This window comes from Falco rusticolus, chromosome 9 (assembly GCF_015220075.1).
Source record: "Falco rusticolus isolate bFalRus1 chromosome 9, bFalRus1.pri, whole genome shotgun sequence".
In the NCBI taxonomy this organism is placed as follows: Eukaryota; Metazoa; Chordata; class Aves; order Falconiformes; family Falconidae; genus Falco; species Falco rusticolus.
This window is the reverse complement of record NC_051195.1, coordinates 18,292,529-18,307,690: the sequence shown is the minus strand read 5'-3', so window position 1 is coordinate 18,307,690 and position 15,162 is coordinate 18,292,529. Positions and strand designations below refer to the sequence as shown.

Genomic DNA, 15,162 nt, shown 5'->3' with positions numbered 1-15,162 from the left:
GAAATTGTAATTCTGAGTCTTGCCTAAAAATAAAGAACACACAGAGTGTGATGTTGAGCACTGTCTCTGAGGGGTGCTCACAGACTGCAGTTAGCAGTATTACTGCAAGTGTGTCTGTATAGGCAGAATGCCTACCATCTGCAAGCAGCCCAGCAGAAGTGTGTACCTTTTGTCAGCTATTTGCCAACAGCAAATTCACCAAAAGGCTTACAATTGACTTGTTTTTAAAGGAATTTTCATGTAGGTTTTTGGATATTTTTGGTGCTGGATAAAGTGCATGGATCCTCTACATTTTTTTTTAAAATTACTTGTGGCTGAACTGTGTTTTGACCTTACCCTATGCCTGAGCATAGATTTTTTTGTAAGCACGTGCATAAGAATCAGTCATTTGACAGAAGGAGCAGCCATCAGTAACTGATCAGCTAATGGTAGTAATACCATTTACTTTGGGAGTCATCTATTTGTGTGTGCTGAATAAAGTCTTGGAAATATCTGCCTTCCAATCGTTACGTAGTTATGATATGTCCTGACTTTGGTTCTTTGAACTGCTTCTTATTTGACTGTCTAAAATAATTGAAATACTATGAATACTGCCACCTTTCTTCTTCCCTATTTGTGCCACTAAAAGGGCACATTCTTTCATGTTTCATTGTTCATGACAAATGTAATAATGGAAGAACATCCACTTGATAGGAATTACAATAAAATGGATGAAATTGCATCAAACTGTCATGCCATCTACTGCATTTTAAGAAAGTTCCAACATCATGTTGTTGGAGCTGTCATTTTCTCCTGTTGTGCTTGTAGCTCCTATCTGCCTAGGCTGTATCTCATAGCTCTGTTTTAGGGTCATGATTTTATAGCTGTTCATCTGGCCATCCCAGCTTATGTCCAACTCACTTCTAAGGGGTTGGTCATATTCAGACCCTTCTGGCTTGTCTCTGCTCACATGCTTGATCACAGAATCATGGTATGGTTGAGGTTGGAAGGGACCTCTGAAGGTCATCTGGTCCAATCCCCCCAGCTCAGGCAGGGCCAGCAGTCTGCCCAGGACCATGTCCAGTCAGCTTTTGAATACCTCCAAGGCTGGAGACTCCACAACCTTGCTGGTCAGCCCGTGCCACTGCTAAGTCACTCTTACAGTGAGAAAATGTTTTCTGATGTTTAGATGTAACCTCCTGTAGTCAGTTTGTGCCCATTGCCTCTTGCCCTGTCTCCGGGCATTACTGAGAACACTCTGGTTCCATCTTCTTTGCATCCCCCCTTCAGTTATTTATATATACTGATAAAATCCTTCTGAGGTTTCTCTTCTCTAGCCTGAACAGTGCCAGCTCTCTCAGCCTTTCCTTGCATGAGAGATGCTTTAGTCCCTTAATTGTATTTGTGGCTCAAGTACCCAGAAGATACCAGTGTTGAAATGGTATTATTTTCAGATTTTAGGACTATTTGAGGTTTTGAAGTGTCTTAGGTGCTTGAAAGACACACAAATCTACAGGGCTATTTTCTGGAAAGCACAATAGCAGAGACCTCAGCAAATAATCACGTGGGGCCTGTGAACATGCAGTTCAGCCTTGTGTTTATGGGTAGGAGGAAACATTAGAGGTTTCTGAGGAGCTGTTGTGCTGTCAGAAGATTATTTTTTCCGTCCCAGCTTTTATTATATATTCCTGGTAACAGCACTGTCTCCTATCCTCAGCTAAGCTGTACCTCACTTCTCTCCTGACTCATTCAGTTACTAACTCTGCAGGCTCACCATTCACTCGTGTCTGGGCTTCTCATAACTGAGTACTTTCCTTCCTAACCAACCTGTTCCTTTCAATCTGTAGCTCTGCTTTCCGAGTCAGTTTTGTTCGGGCCACTTTTACTGTGCACAAAGAGACTCTACTAGCAAGATCTACAGAACTTAAAAAATACAAAGTATTTGGTTATTGGCTAACGCATACGGTAGATAGCTCAGACTAATGAGTGACTGAGCAAAGAATGTATTTACTGCTGGTAATGCCGACCAGACAGTTGTCAGTCATGTGGGAAAATGTTGGCCTCTGTTGTTCATTTGGAACTGTGGCTCAGTTTTGCAGAGTTGTTACCTTGCAAGTTCCCGGGTCTTTTTGCCTAAGGTTCATAACATGTCATGTCAGTATTTTTTTCCTTTTGGATTCTTTGACTGCTAATTACTACTATCTCTACAACTCCACCTCTGTCTGTGTTTTTACTTACCTTGTGTGATGTTAGCTAGTGTACTTCCTTGCACTTTACTAAAAATTTTCTCAGCTAAGGTCACATAGTTGTGGTACACCAAACAAGTCCCTGGATCACAGAGAGCTGAACTACAGGACTGAGGATTTCATATAATCTTCCTCTGGATGGTTGGTTCTCTCACTTTTCTCCCCCTCCCCCTGCACTCCAATTTTTCCTTTCAAAGTAACTAGTTCTATTATTTTCTTATTGCCTTCTCTTCATAACTTTTTTTTCTCGGTTTCTCCAGACTTAACTAGTTTTCAACAGAAGTTCTTCTGAACTGCAGCAGATTCTGTGCCTGAGAAGTTTTAAATTCCCCAAAGATCATCAAGTTGATTTGCTACTTGTCCTTTTATCGCGGGAAGTATGTGAGGTTAACAAACCACGTTTATCTTGGGCTACAAATCTATTTGCAAATCTGGATTAAAGTGTTAAGTTAATGTAAGTTAACAGCTGCTTTACCTTTGCTGAGATGGCACAAGACACTGAAAAAATAATGGTGAATCTGGTCTGTTTGCTTATCTTGTGAGTAAATGCTGATAAATAACAGGTAATAGAATACTGTATGCTGTTTTCTTCATTTTCTATAAACACTTCAGATGTTCTTTGTGTCTGGGGGAAAAAAAAAAAAGAGAAAGAGAGTCAGTCCATAAATAATGGCACAAGGAGAGCCTGTCTTCCTTCAAATTTGCATCTCAACACTTCTGTAGATTCTTTGAAGCTTAGTAGTAGGTGAGCTTTTACTGCCAGCCCCAGCTTGCTATCAGTGAGGGCTTTAACTTGGTCTCCTTCCTGATTTCCCATTTTCGTGGATAAGTAGTTACCTTTGAATATCTTTCTCTGTGTAAAGATTTTATTGAAGATGGTCAGAAAGTTCAAAAATTAGCAGGTGACCAGTCAAGCAGTGATGATGTTGTTTTTATTGTTGTGGGAAACAGTGTCTCCCTGGTACTTTAGTCAGTATTTGTTAAAGTGAATCCTGAGGGTCCAAGGTGGACAGCTCTACACTTACGCATCATAACTGCAGAAAAAAATTCTGTTGTTTCATGCTTTCTTGTCTTATTAAGACATTGCATGTGTCAGCTTCATGCTTTTGTGCAAATGTATTTAAGAATCTGACAGTTATAATGGTCTGAATTAATATTACAGTGTATATGCTCCAAATACATAAAAAACATGTTGTTAACTTTTACTTTTACAGCCTGAAAGATAACATGTCATATTTAAGATATTCCAAACCAATAACTGGCAGGGCAAACATATGGTAGTTAAATACTATGAAAGTAAAACGGAGATAGTTTCTGTTGTTCATTGACATTGCTTTCTCTCAGATATTGGGAAAGTTTTCTTTCTGTTTGAATTCATAAGAGAAATGAATGGTCAAGGATTTTAGTTTTATGATGGTGTGTGTGCACTCTATTTCCCACGTCCTTATTAAGGCACAATCAATTTCCAAAGTTAGAATTCCTACTAAAACTTCTCAAGTTGCTATTAATGTATTAACATTTGTAGTAGTCACCTTCAAGATATACATGCATGTAAGCAGAATTTACTCTCTCAGTTTACTTCCCCCACCCAGAATTACTGGGTTCAAATAATTGCTTTGAAACTTCTAGTACTGAAAATGGTACTCATTTGGAGAGCTGTTTCTCCCCATTGCAGATGGGGAAATAAAAACCCTTAAAAATGGGTCATTCTATTTAATATTTGGGTTTTATTTCCTGTAGTTTTATTTGTTGTGTTGTGCTCAGCTATAGTGCATTATAAAAGTTCTAATTTGCTGTCCTGAGCACAAGAAATTGGTATATTTTACTTTCACTGTTTTGTGATGTAGCAGGTGCTAGAACGAGATCTCAAATTAGTGTGATTTTTATTTGCTTATGGAGTTTGCTAAGCTTAAGATACATTATTTGCACAAAGACTAACAAATCCAAGAGAAAATCAGAAAGAACTGTTAAAGATCAGTGTTCCTGATGAGTTTCAGCATGTTGAAAGTATTCAGTGAGTGTTCTGAGAATCAGGCCAGTACTATCTCAGGTGCTGGTATGGAGACTCTGTAGTAATTGGTAGGTTTATTTCTGTAGCTTTTGCTCAATATTTTTCTCAAATGCAGTTTCTAGTAAGAGCAGTAAAACTTGTTTTTTTCTCTGAATCTTGAGAAATGAAATCACATATAGAACCAGTCTGGCAAACTGCTGCACTTAAATAGTCCTCATGCAATTCTGACTGAGAGAGCACATAAAAGTCTGTATGTATGTAATTGCAGGAAATTCCTATGTTTGTATATATTTCTATGAATATGCATTAATTAATGATTCTATGTATTTTGTATGAACCTTGTTGCCTAGTTTTTGATTTGAGGACTCCAAAGCTTATAAAAATGCATACGTGGTTCAGGTAGCAAAACTGTTTGTGTGACTTTAGTTTTGTCTTTACCACCAGAACTCTGAAGTAGACATGCCAATAGCATTCCTGCATGAGCCCTGTCCAGACTTCTTGCCTTTGAGTGAAGCTATACAATGCTAAGGGTACTGTGAATTTTATTTCAGCAGGCAATATTCTCTCCTTACTTCTGGTCAGAATTTGTAGAATGAAAGGAAACAAAAATTACATGTTCCTGTACTCAATCTTTCTATGTAGAACCCCCCTGTTACACAAATGACTGCTTGGAGAAGCGTACCTCATTCTTATACCAAGACTTAGGTAATTTAGATATAGGTAGAAAGAATATTACATAATAATAAAAAAGGATTTAACTCTTTAACATTCTTAAATGCTGTATTTACCTTGACTGTTGCATCCAAAATCCAGGATACACTTAAGGCAGTTGTCAACAAAGGGCTGGTTTTGTGTCTATGTAGTCTTTTAATAGCTACGTTTACTAATGATGTTTCCTAATTTTAGCACAGCGAAAACTATTCATTTTTGTGACTTTTTCTCCCTCTTTGGTTTCCAAGCTGATATAGAGCGTTTAATGGGTCAAACATTTATTTTAGCAGTTTGTGTTTGTGTGATGAGTTTTCCAGTGCTGCTCTGTGTAAAGTTCTGTCGGGGTTTTGCCATCACTAGCAAAGCACCTCAGTTGATAGTAGACTTTTGAAATGCTTTTAGAAATGAGTGTAATGGCATTTTATTTCTCAGTCTAGGTGGCAGACCGCTGAAAGTAAACTTGGGTGTTTGTCATTGTTTTTACTGTTAAATTTCATTTGCAAAACTTCATGCTGGAGAGCAGTATATTGTTATCAACTGGCACGGTTAAAAGCTCCATTGCATAGATTTCACATATTTTATGTCAGTCAGATGTTCAAGTGTATGAGATTTTCATTCCATTAACTTATATTTATAATGAGAAGAACGAGATTTGATATCCTTCTGTGACCAGGAATTATTTAGTAGCAAGGACAGCAAAGTACATAGTAATATAAAAAGCAGTGACTAGAAAAGTTTAACATAGCATCCCTGGCCTTGTTGTGTACGATTAAGAGTAACAGTGTGATTGCCAAGGGAATTATTTCAGAATTAAATGATTCAGAAGAACAGAAAGGGAACATAATTCAAAATGTGGAACATTCTGCATGATCTGTAATAACTGACCTTCATTTCAAGGCATTAGGGCAACAAAGAGATGGCAAATTTATTGGCAGTACTTATGAGTTGCCAAATAACTGATGGAGTCTAAACTGCTTTTTTTCCCCTGGTTGTTGCAATATAGCCTAAGGGAATTTATGTCTTCATTTTGCAGGTCAAGCCTTAAAGGTATCAGCAGAGGCATTTACCAGTGATCCCTGCTATCTGCCTAAGAGGCAGGCTGTTGTCCAAGCAGCACGATCTCTGCTTACAGCTGTCACAAGGCTTCTAATTCTGGCAGACATGGTTGATGTGGCATACTTACTGGAACATTTAACTGTGGTGAGTAGAATTTGACTTAACTCAGACTCCCTTTAGCCAGGGAAGTGTCTGCTGGTGATTCTTTCTGCATTGAAAATTCATCTTTTATTTGGGAATTGCAGATCTCATGCACATAACACCTTGGCAATTGGTAAAACGGTAGATTCTAGGTGAGATTTGTAGAATGTACCAAAAAATAGTCTTCTACTTTTAGCTCAACATGTTTGTTCTGGAGAAGGAGGTGGTTATCTGTACAGTTACATTTTAACTTCCTTTTATTTCTTATTTCCTGATTTTTCTTACTTGAATTGTTTTATAGCTTTTTATACATGAAACCTCCTTGATGTTTATGGCAGTAGTAGGGAATAATTGATTTGCAGAGAATCTTAAAGTTGGAAATTTATGTGGGAGGGAAAGAACTGAGTAGGTAAGGGTCTATCTCTGTATTCAAGTTAGTTTGTGAGAAAGATCAGCTAGAAGGAGAGGGAGAAGATGTGTGAGAGGCCTCTGGCAAGTGTACAGCTCCAGCTATATATTTGTACACTGCAGACAGAAGACTGGAAAGTCCTAGTGCTGACAAAGCTTTAAAAATTGTGCAGTAGAAACTAGTCTCTAAAACTCACTTAATTTTTTCACTCAGGGGAATAATGTGTTACCAAAGTGCTTATCATAATAGTGCTGTGTTTTGGGTCATCTTTTTTTCCACCTGTCTTTATACAGGAGGGATGGCTTAATTCTTCTATTCTCATGTACAACTAATGTGTGGTTGTGCCACTATTTCTGAATTAGGCAAAATGCCCGCACTTCTATTGTTCAACATAAAAATACTTTCCTGTGTACATAAATGCAAGTTCCTTTAATGTCAGCCATGGTGTCCCTTGTGAGCAGCCTTTTTTGAACAACATGATTTTAATCTTGCCAGCATCATGTGTCTGACCACAAAAATGTGTTTACTGAGTTTCTTCTCTGGCTCCTTACTCCATTCAGTCTGGTGTGTGTCTTTGTTGGGAAGAGTAAGGAGCTGGTCTGGTTGTGTTTCCTTTTTTTTCCCCCTAACATCTTCAGTAATGTGTGACAGACTGATAAAAATTCAGAGTTCTATTGACTTTTTAATGTTTCAGGGCAGAGGTGAATAATCAGTGACACCTCTAAATAATGCCACAACAGGACCCATTGACTTAAAGGGAACTGTTTTGAAGCAAGTTCATTTTGGTGAGGACAGGGGAATGAAAATCTAGTTCCCAGTTGGAGTAGGAACAGTATTTCATCATAATGTTGTGGGGGTTTCAATGTGGTTTTGAAACATGCAGTGTTGGAAATGCAGTACAGACTAAATGAACGCTGACTTGCAGAAGCCTCTGTGGTGTTATGTATGTAGGAAGTTTGTCAGCTGTAAGAGGAGTAGCCTGTATCTCTCATGCTATTTGTGGACAGATTTCTTAAATTATATTTTTCATTTGTAGCCTAATACATGTTTAGGTATGTATTTTCATAATCCTAGATGCACCCTTCTAAAATGCTTTCAATACATTTTACATGAGAGAACTAAAATTAGGTACTTTTTTCCTAGAATTTCAGTATTTCTAAACAACCATGTAATTCACTTCATGATTTCTATTTGAAAATGAAAACAAACAGTAACTGAAAATTATAAAAGAATGCAAAGTATCATTCAGGAAAAACTCCAAAACTGCAAAATGTGCAATCGGGTTTTCTTCTTCTTCCATACTTTAATTTAGTCCTCTTAATAGGAGTGAGAACTGAATTATCAATTAACTCTTAGAATAAATTAGTGTGGCATAACACTCTCCAAAATGCCACTATAAAAAGACTCATCCTAGTCCTAAGAGGAAGGTGGGACATTTTCCATATTTATTTAGTCTCTGCCCTGGCTGTTGAACTGGCCAACAGTGGTATTAGCTGTAATGGTGTCTTTTTATGTTGACATCGAATTAGAAAATTGACTTAGAAGATAGACTAATTTCAGCATATGCTGCTGAACATCCTTGAGTTTATAACAACTTTGGTCATGCCTAACTGAGCCAGATTTAAATGCAATTAAATATTTCAATGAGTTTCAACTTTGCTCTTTTCAAAGTCCTTAACTTTAATTATCATACTTTAAAACTCCCTTAGGAATTCAGGTTTCTTTCAATGTGGACTTGCTCCAACAAAAAGACATTATATTCACACAGTGGCTGCAGTATAGAAAGTAGACCTTGTCTTTGCTGTATCAGCTTTAATATTCTCAATGTTTGCCTGTTCATATGACTTGAAAATCAACTCTCTTGAAAAGTCATTAGCCGTTTTTCTTTGAACTTATTCTAAAATTATAATACTTCTACCATATTATCCTCTTCTTCACAAAGACATGGATATTACAGCTGTTATTAATCATTTAAGAGACAAGAAATTTCATTGCCCTTTATTTCCTTAACTCTGAGCTCTATAATTCTCATAGAATAAAATGAAGAAATTTAAAGGACTAAGCCAAAATTATATATATATATATATATATGAAGTAGTGTAATAGTAGAATAAATGGAATGAAAATTCTAACCAAAAAAGATTTTTTTGTTTGTATGTATAAAATGGAAGTGGTCCAGCATCATCAAAGAACTCTGCAGAGTATTAATCAGATCTTATTCAATATATAAGTATTTCATGGGGAGTTATCTAGTTATGTATCTCTTTTTTTTTTTTTCAAATCCATTTATCAAAGAATGTTGAAAGTTTTTAGTCTGGCTCACTCAGTAAAGCTGGTTAATTCCAACATTGACATTCAAAACATTTAAAACCATACTTCTACTGACAGAATGCAGTCTGGATCATTAAACTTTAATTTCCTCTGTAATCTGTGAATAAAAATAGAAAGAAAATAATGACAATGTGACTAGCTGTCATATAAAGCCTCATCTAGTGTTACCTGTCACATCTGCCATTCTAAGTATACCTAGGAAAAAAGATGAGCCTCGCTTACCTCCTTCCAGATTATGTAGTCTATAAGAGTATTATTTTGTGTACATTTTACTTAGACTTTGGACTGATTTTGGCTTCTATGTAATAATTTTTTTATATAAAACAGAGTATAATGCTGAAGATATAGAATATTGTTGTCACCAAAATATTGAAATGCAACTTTTAAGCTAGAAATAACAGGTTAGTCTTTTTGGAAGATTTTGATAAACCTGGTAGGAATTTCACTCCAAATGTCCAAACCCATACCTTTGTGAACATGAGATTAGCTTTTTTGAAATTTCACTGATAAAGTGTAGAGAATTTTGGTTGTTTTATGGATTCTATAGAATCCTTACCCAGCAAAGTGTGTATCAAATAATGCGTGTAAGCCAGTAAAAATTCTCAGTGACTGATTGTATTCTGGTACAGTACATTTCTAGCCATTTGTGGAATTTACAGCCTTGTAAGAGTATGGTGGTGCAGTGCAAACAACAAGCTCATCTTACAGTTGACTGAGAAAATAAAGTACATCATATCGATAAGAATAAGAAAGGTTTTGCTTCTTTAAACAACTTAAATTTTTTTTAAACAAGGAAGAGTTTAAATAAATAGCTGTCTGTATCTGAGTTTCTGTACTGATTTTAGAGTTTGAAGTCTCTAATCAAAAAGCTGAGTTGTGAAAAATGTAGTCAGGCAAAGGGCTATCTCATGCACCGCACTCTGATTCAGAGCTGTATTACCAGCCTCATTCCTTATGGTTAGTAATGCTCGGTATTATTTAAGTGAATTTAACAGACTAATGGAATTGCTCGAATTTATTGATCAGAAGAGAACAGCAAGAAGGTAACAAGTTCTGAGAATTTCATTCAAAGCACATTGGCAGTCTGTCTTTCTCTAATCTATTTCAGATCATGCTGAGCCAACATGTTTTATCTGCCTTTTTTCCCTTCTTGTCATGCTTGTAGATTTACTGTTTAAGTCTTCATATTTTTCATGAACTCCTCAGACAGCATGATCTTTATAAAATGCTTGCTTAGAGTTATTTAAAACTCTTACCAGAAAAAAAAAAAAAAGAGAATGGCTATAGATAAGAAGCAACTTGTGAACTTGCACCCTGTGGGCATGGTGCTGTCTGTTCCTCCCTTCCCTGCAGGGTATTCATCAACATTAAAAGTGCAGGAGAAAAACAGTATAGTTACATAAAATAAGAGAGGTAAGTAATCTCAGGCTTACCTACACTTCAGATTTAGGTATTTGGTATGACTTGTGTAACTCTGCTTAAACTAGAATTTAACTTGCTCCCTGCATTACTTTCTGATGGTTTTGGTATTGTGGTATCATGCAGTAAAAAATTAAAAAACAGAAAAAGGGCAAAAAAAATTTGTAGGCTACCCCAGGGGTACAGAGCCAGGTTCTGAAACTGATCAGAATCATAGAATCATTTAGGTTGGAAAAAAACTTTAAGATCATTGAGTACAACCATTAACTCAGTACTACCAAGTCCACCACTAAACTGTGTTCCCAAGTGCTACATCTACATGTCCTTTAAATACCTCCAGGGATGGCGATTCCACCACTTCCCTGGGCAGCCTGTTCCAATGCTTGACCAGCCTCTCAGTGAAGAAGTTGTTCCTAATATCCAATCTAAACCTCCCCTGGTGCAACTTGAGGCCATTTCCTCTCATCCTAGTGCTTGCTACTTGGGAAAAGGGACTGACCCCCACCTGCCTACAACCTCCTTTCAGGCAGCTGTAGAGACCAGTAAAGTCTACCCTGAGCCTCTTTCTCTCCAGACTAAACAACCCCAGTTCCCTCAGCTGCTCCTCATCAGACTTGTGCTCCAGACCCTTCACCAGCTTTGTTGCCCTTCTCTGGACACACTCCAGCACCTCTATGTCCCTCCTGCAGTGAAGGGTATTCAGTATTGAAGGTGCAGCCTTACCAATGCTGGTTACAGGGGGACAATCATTTCCCTTGTCCTGCTGGCCACACTGTTTTGGATACAGGCCAGGATGCTGTTGGCCGCCTTGGCCACCTGGGCACACTGCTGGCTCATGTTGAGCTGGCTGTCAACAAGCACCCGACGTCCTTTTCTGCTGGGCAGCTTTCCAGCCGCTCTTCCCCAGGCCTGTAGTGTTCCATGGGGTTGTTGTGACCCAAGTGCAGGACTAGGCACTTCTTGCTGAACATCATTCAATTGGCCTTGACCCATTGCTCCAGCCTGTCCTCTCTACAGCCTTCCTATCCTTAAGCACATCAACACTACTGTCACCTAGCTTGGTGTCATCTGCAAACTTACTGAGGGTGCACTCGATCCCCCTCATCCAGATCATTAATAAAGATACCAAACAGGCCTGGCCCCAGTACTGAGCCTTGGGGGACACTGCTTGTGACTGGCCTCCAGCCAGATGTAACTTCATTCACCACCACTCTTTGGGCTTGGCCATCCAGCCAGCTTTTTACTCAGCACAGAGTGCACCCATCCAAGCCATGAGCAGCCAGCTTCTCAGGAGAATGCTGTGGGAGATGGTGTCAAAGGCTTTACTAAGGTCCAGGTAGACAACATCCACAGCCTTTCCCTCATCTACATGTCATCTTGTTGTAGAAGGTTACACAAACCAAGAGAAGATAACAATGAAAGCAGATTTATCTGGACTCGCTTGATCCTAAGCTTTATACAAACTCTTTGCACAACCTGACGTGCGGAATTAGACTCTATAACTCGAAAGTTATAAAGTAGGTATGTTTATTGCGCGCAGATGCACGGGGGATCGCTCCTCCACAAGCGTGCATACCCGAAGTGACGAACCATCTCACATTTATACAATGAACAAATGAATATTCAATTAACGCCTATACATATTCGTTACCTAAACCCCGCTTCGTATGTTAATTAGCTTATCAGTCCGTTTCCTGGAATGTGGTGGTCTTGCAGGTTTGTAGGTGATTCATGTTCTTGTGACCATCCGATCTTCTTCAGGTGATTCATGTCCTTGTGACCACCCGATCTTCTTCAGGTGATTGTGACCACCCAATCTTTTCCAGCAAGGAGACTTAGCACTCCCTCCCTCTAGATAGCATTTGAATGTCTCTCATCTTTTCTTATTCTCTTTTAAATAGCCCCTTTGTTAGAGGAAGAGGGGCAGGCGTCTCCCCTTTGTTAGAGGAAGAGGGGCAGGCGTCTCCCCGTCTCCCCTTTGTTAGAGGAAGAGGGGCAGGCGTCTCCTCAAAACTGTGGTTGTCACCGCACCCATGACTAGTCACCATACCCACATTCCTTAAGCAGACACATACAATCACAATCCATGTCCATTATCCCCATTTCACATTATTTCTCCATATCAAACCCACATGTAAGGGGAGGGAGAGTGAAAGAAGTAGGGCTTATTTTGAATGGGTAAGACTTTCTTTAAGATGGACTTTTTCTAGTTTGGTTTAACATACATAGTATGAAAGATATATACTAATTTTTCATAGAAATGAATAATTGTAAAGTTGTGAGATAAATTCCAAATGAAGTAAGTTGTAAGCATAAAGCTTGAGGAGATTTATGATACAAAGGTGGCTTGTAGCATAGGAGTTATCATAGAATGCATGAAGTTGCCAAAAGTACAGCTGAGTTTGAGAAATCTGTATTATGTTTGGTGATTAAGTTTAAAAATTATTTTAGGAAAGCTGGAAGGTAGGATATCCGAAAAGCAGACACCTATTTTAAATTATTATTTGGACTGTGTAATGCCTGCACGCTCTAATCAGTGACTAGGACTCCATTGCAGTAGTCTCTTTGAACCTATTCAGGAAAAAAGAGCATTGCTAAATTGTTTCCTTCTGAGTAGTTATTACTGTGTTTTGCTTCTACATCAACCCTTAACACTGAAGTACAGTGCTTATAAAAGGATAATATGGAAGTGACACTGAAATTTCCTTCTATAGAGTGCTAATCTTGGAAGGTAAATTCTAGGCTGGTAAAATAACCTTGGAAAATCAGTTTATCTTGGCAAGTTATTTATTGATAGCATAGCAATGAAGTCAGTGTAATGTAAAATGGCTTGTCTGATCAACAATTACTTGTATCTCAAGCATGCACGTCATTCTGATCTAGAGAAACTTATTTTATAACTTGCTCTTGCTTTTGGAGGCAGACATGATGAAATGCATGCAGACCAAGCAGTATCTGATTTACTATCAAAATGCACGTCTTCAGACCTTAAAATAAGAGCAAAATCATCTGATATTTTCTGAATGGAAAAAGCTGTGTGACCTACTCTCTGTAAACCTCTCTGAAGAGGCATGTTGCCCATTCCATGACAGCAAAATATTGGGAAAGCAGCTATTTTCTTATGTGTTTCAGTAATTGGAATTTAAGAGGGTTTTTGAATTTTTTTTTCAACTCTACGTCCTGGCGTTGTAAAACAGTACGTTTGATATAATATAGTCTTCTAAAGAAGCAGTACGTTATTAAAATAGAAAGGTATTTTTTAATGGATGGCTTCCTTATGTCAGAATGGAAATAAAATTGGCTTCTCGTCCTTAATTTGACTTCTGTTAATCCATATGAAAATAAAGAGAAATATTTCACAACTGGAAAAAATATTTCAGTGCTATTTCACTGCCCTGAGCAGTAGAAGATAATAATATTGAAATTCTGAAAGACAAATACTCTTTCACTTATGCAGCTCTAGAAAAACCAGAAAAGAGACAGTTCTCATTCTTGAATAACAGACTGGCTTTTTGCAGCATTGCAGCATATGGATCAAGAATGTAGAAGGAGACTAAGTAAAGGATGTGCAGCAGGCCATTTGATTGTCACCTTTATAACTTAGCTAGCCTCCCAGGCAAATGACATTAAAGATATGTGGTTTGTCAAATAGCATAATTCACAAACTGAAGAAGCAGTATCTGCTGCCTCCCACACATCTTTCTGTTTATATGAAGATTGCAAGGTTATTATCAGCAATAAGAGTTTGTACTCCATATGTAATGGTCTCCTCCCACATCTCTGAATTGTAAGCAATGAAGTACTTTGCATGTTTATAATCTCATATTTTTGTGCTCTGGCCTCCTGTTTAGCTGACATTAGCCATTAATTTTTGTGGCCTATGTTGAGGTTCCCAGGCTTGTCAAGGGAATCCCATTAAAATTAGAGAGAATTTTGTCTACTTTGAACCAAACAAGCTCAAACTTGTCTAGTGCAGAAGTTATTTTCTTCGGGATTCCATAAAGGATGCTATGAAGTGCAGCTGCAAAGCTACATTATCGAAATGTAGTAAACTAAACTTTAAAAATCAGACAGCAACTGCCTTTAATATCATTACTTATTGCACAGATACTAATATTACGAACCAGTTTGCTTGCAAGAGCTGAACAAGGTAGCAACAGTTGAACATGGAAGCAACAGTGAACAGTGATATTAACCTTTTGCAGAAAGATGCAGAACTAAGCTACAACATGAAGAGACTTTGAAGTCTTTATTAATAGGATAAAATAATTTGAATGAAGACTGAACATAGTAAATTTTAACTTAAGCAGTACAAAAATTTTAGTATGATTTCCTGTTGAAATGTTATGCAACCACTCTGTTTATGACTCAGCTTCTTCTCTTTGAACTCCTTGCCTCATTTCCATTTCATACGACAGAAGAGCAGAAGTTCTAAGGTTCCTGAAAATAGGTAGATGGATAGTGGAGAAAAAACCAAAGGCAGCATCAGGAACTTACAAAGACACCAGGGGATTCTCAGCCCTTATAAAAAGCTTTCCTGCAGAGCTCACATCTCTTCTTTGGCATTACAGTGAATAAGCTGTGAGACTATAGGAAATTTAGTCCTGATGCTTACAGTTATACTTACTACTTAGATGGTAAGTATACCTGTATCTTGATCCATGATCAAGATACCATGATCACTATCTGAGAGAAGATTGGAGGACTTTACTAATCCGGGGCATCATACTTATGAAGAAGCCATATTAATAACACTCTTGTAGTCCATTTGCATTTGGGAATCTTCATCGCTTTTCAAGTTTTGATAGTATTTGTTGCTTCAGGATACCTAAGATGGGTTTGTGAGAGTTGCTGCACTT

The 15,162-nt window shown here is 37.8% G+C and overlaps 1 protein-coding gene across 1 annotated transcript in view; it reads left to right on the top strand.

Annotated features, from left to right (window-relative positions):
• Positions 1-15,162, top strand: part of CTNNA3 (catenin alpha 3) — a 507,496-nt gene that overhangs the window by 21,129 nt on the left and 471,205 nt on the right. The window contains exon 4 of the mRNA XM_037399918.1: positions 5,981-6,147. Coding sequence (XP_037255815.1) covers positions 5,981-6,147 — 167 coding nt within the window. The remainder of the gene's footprint in view (positions 1-5,980; positions 6,148-15,162) is intronic.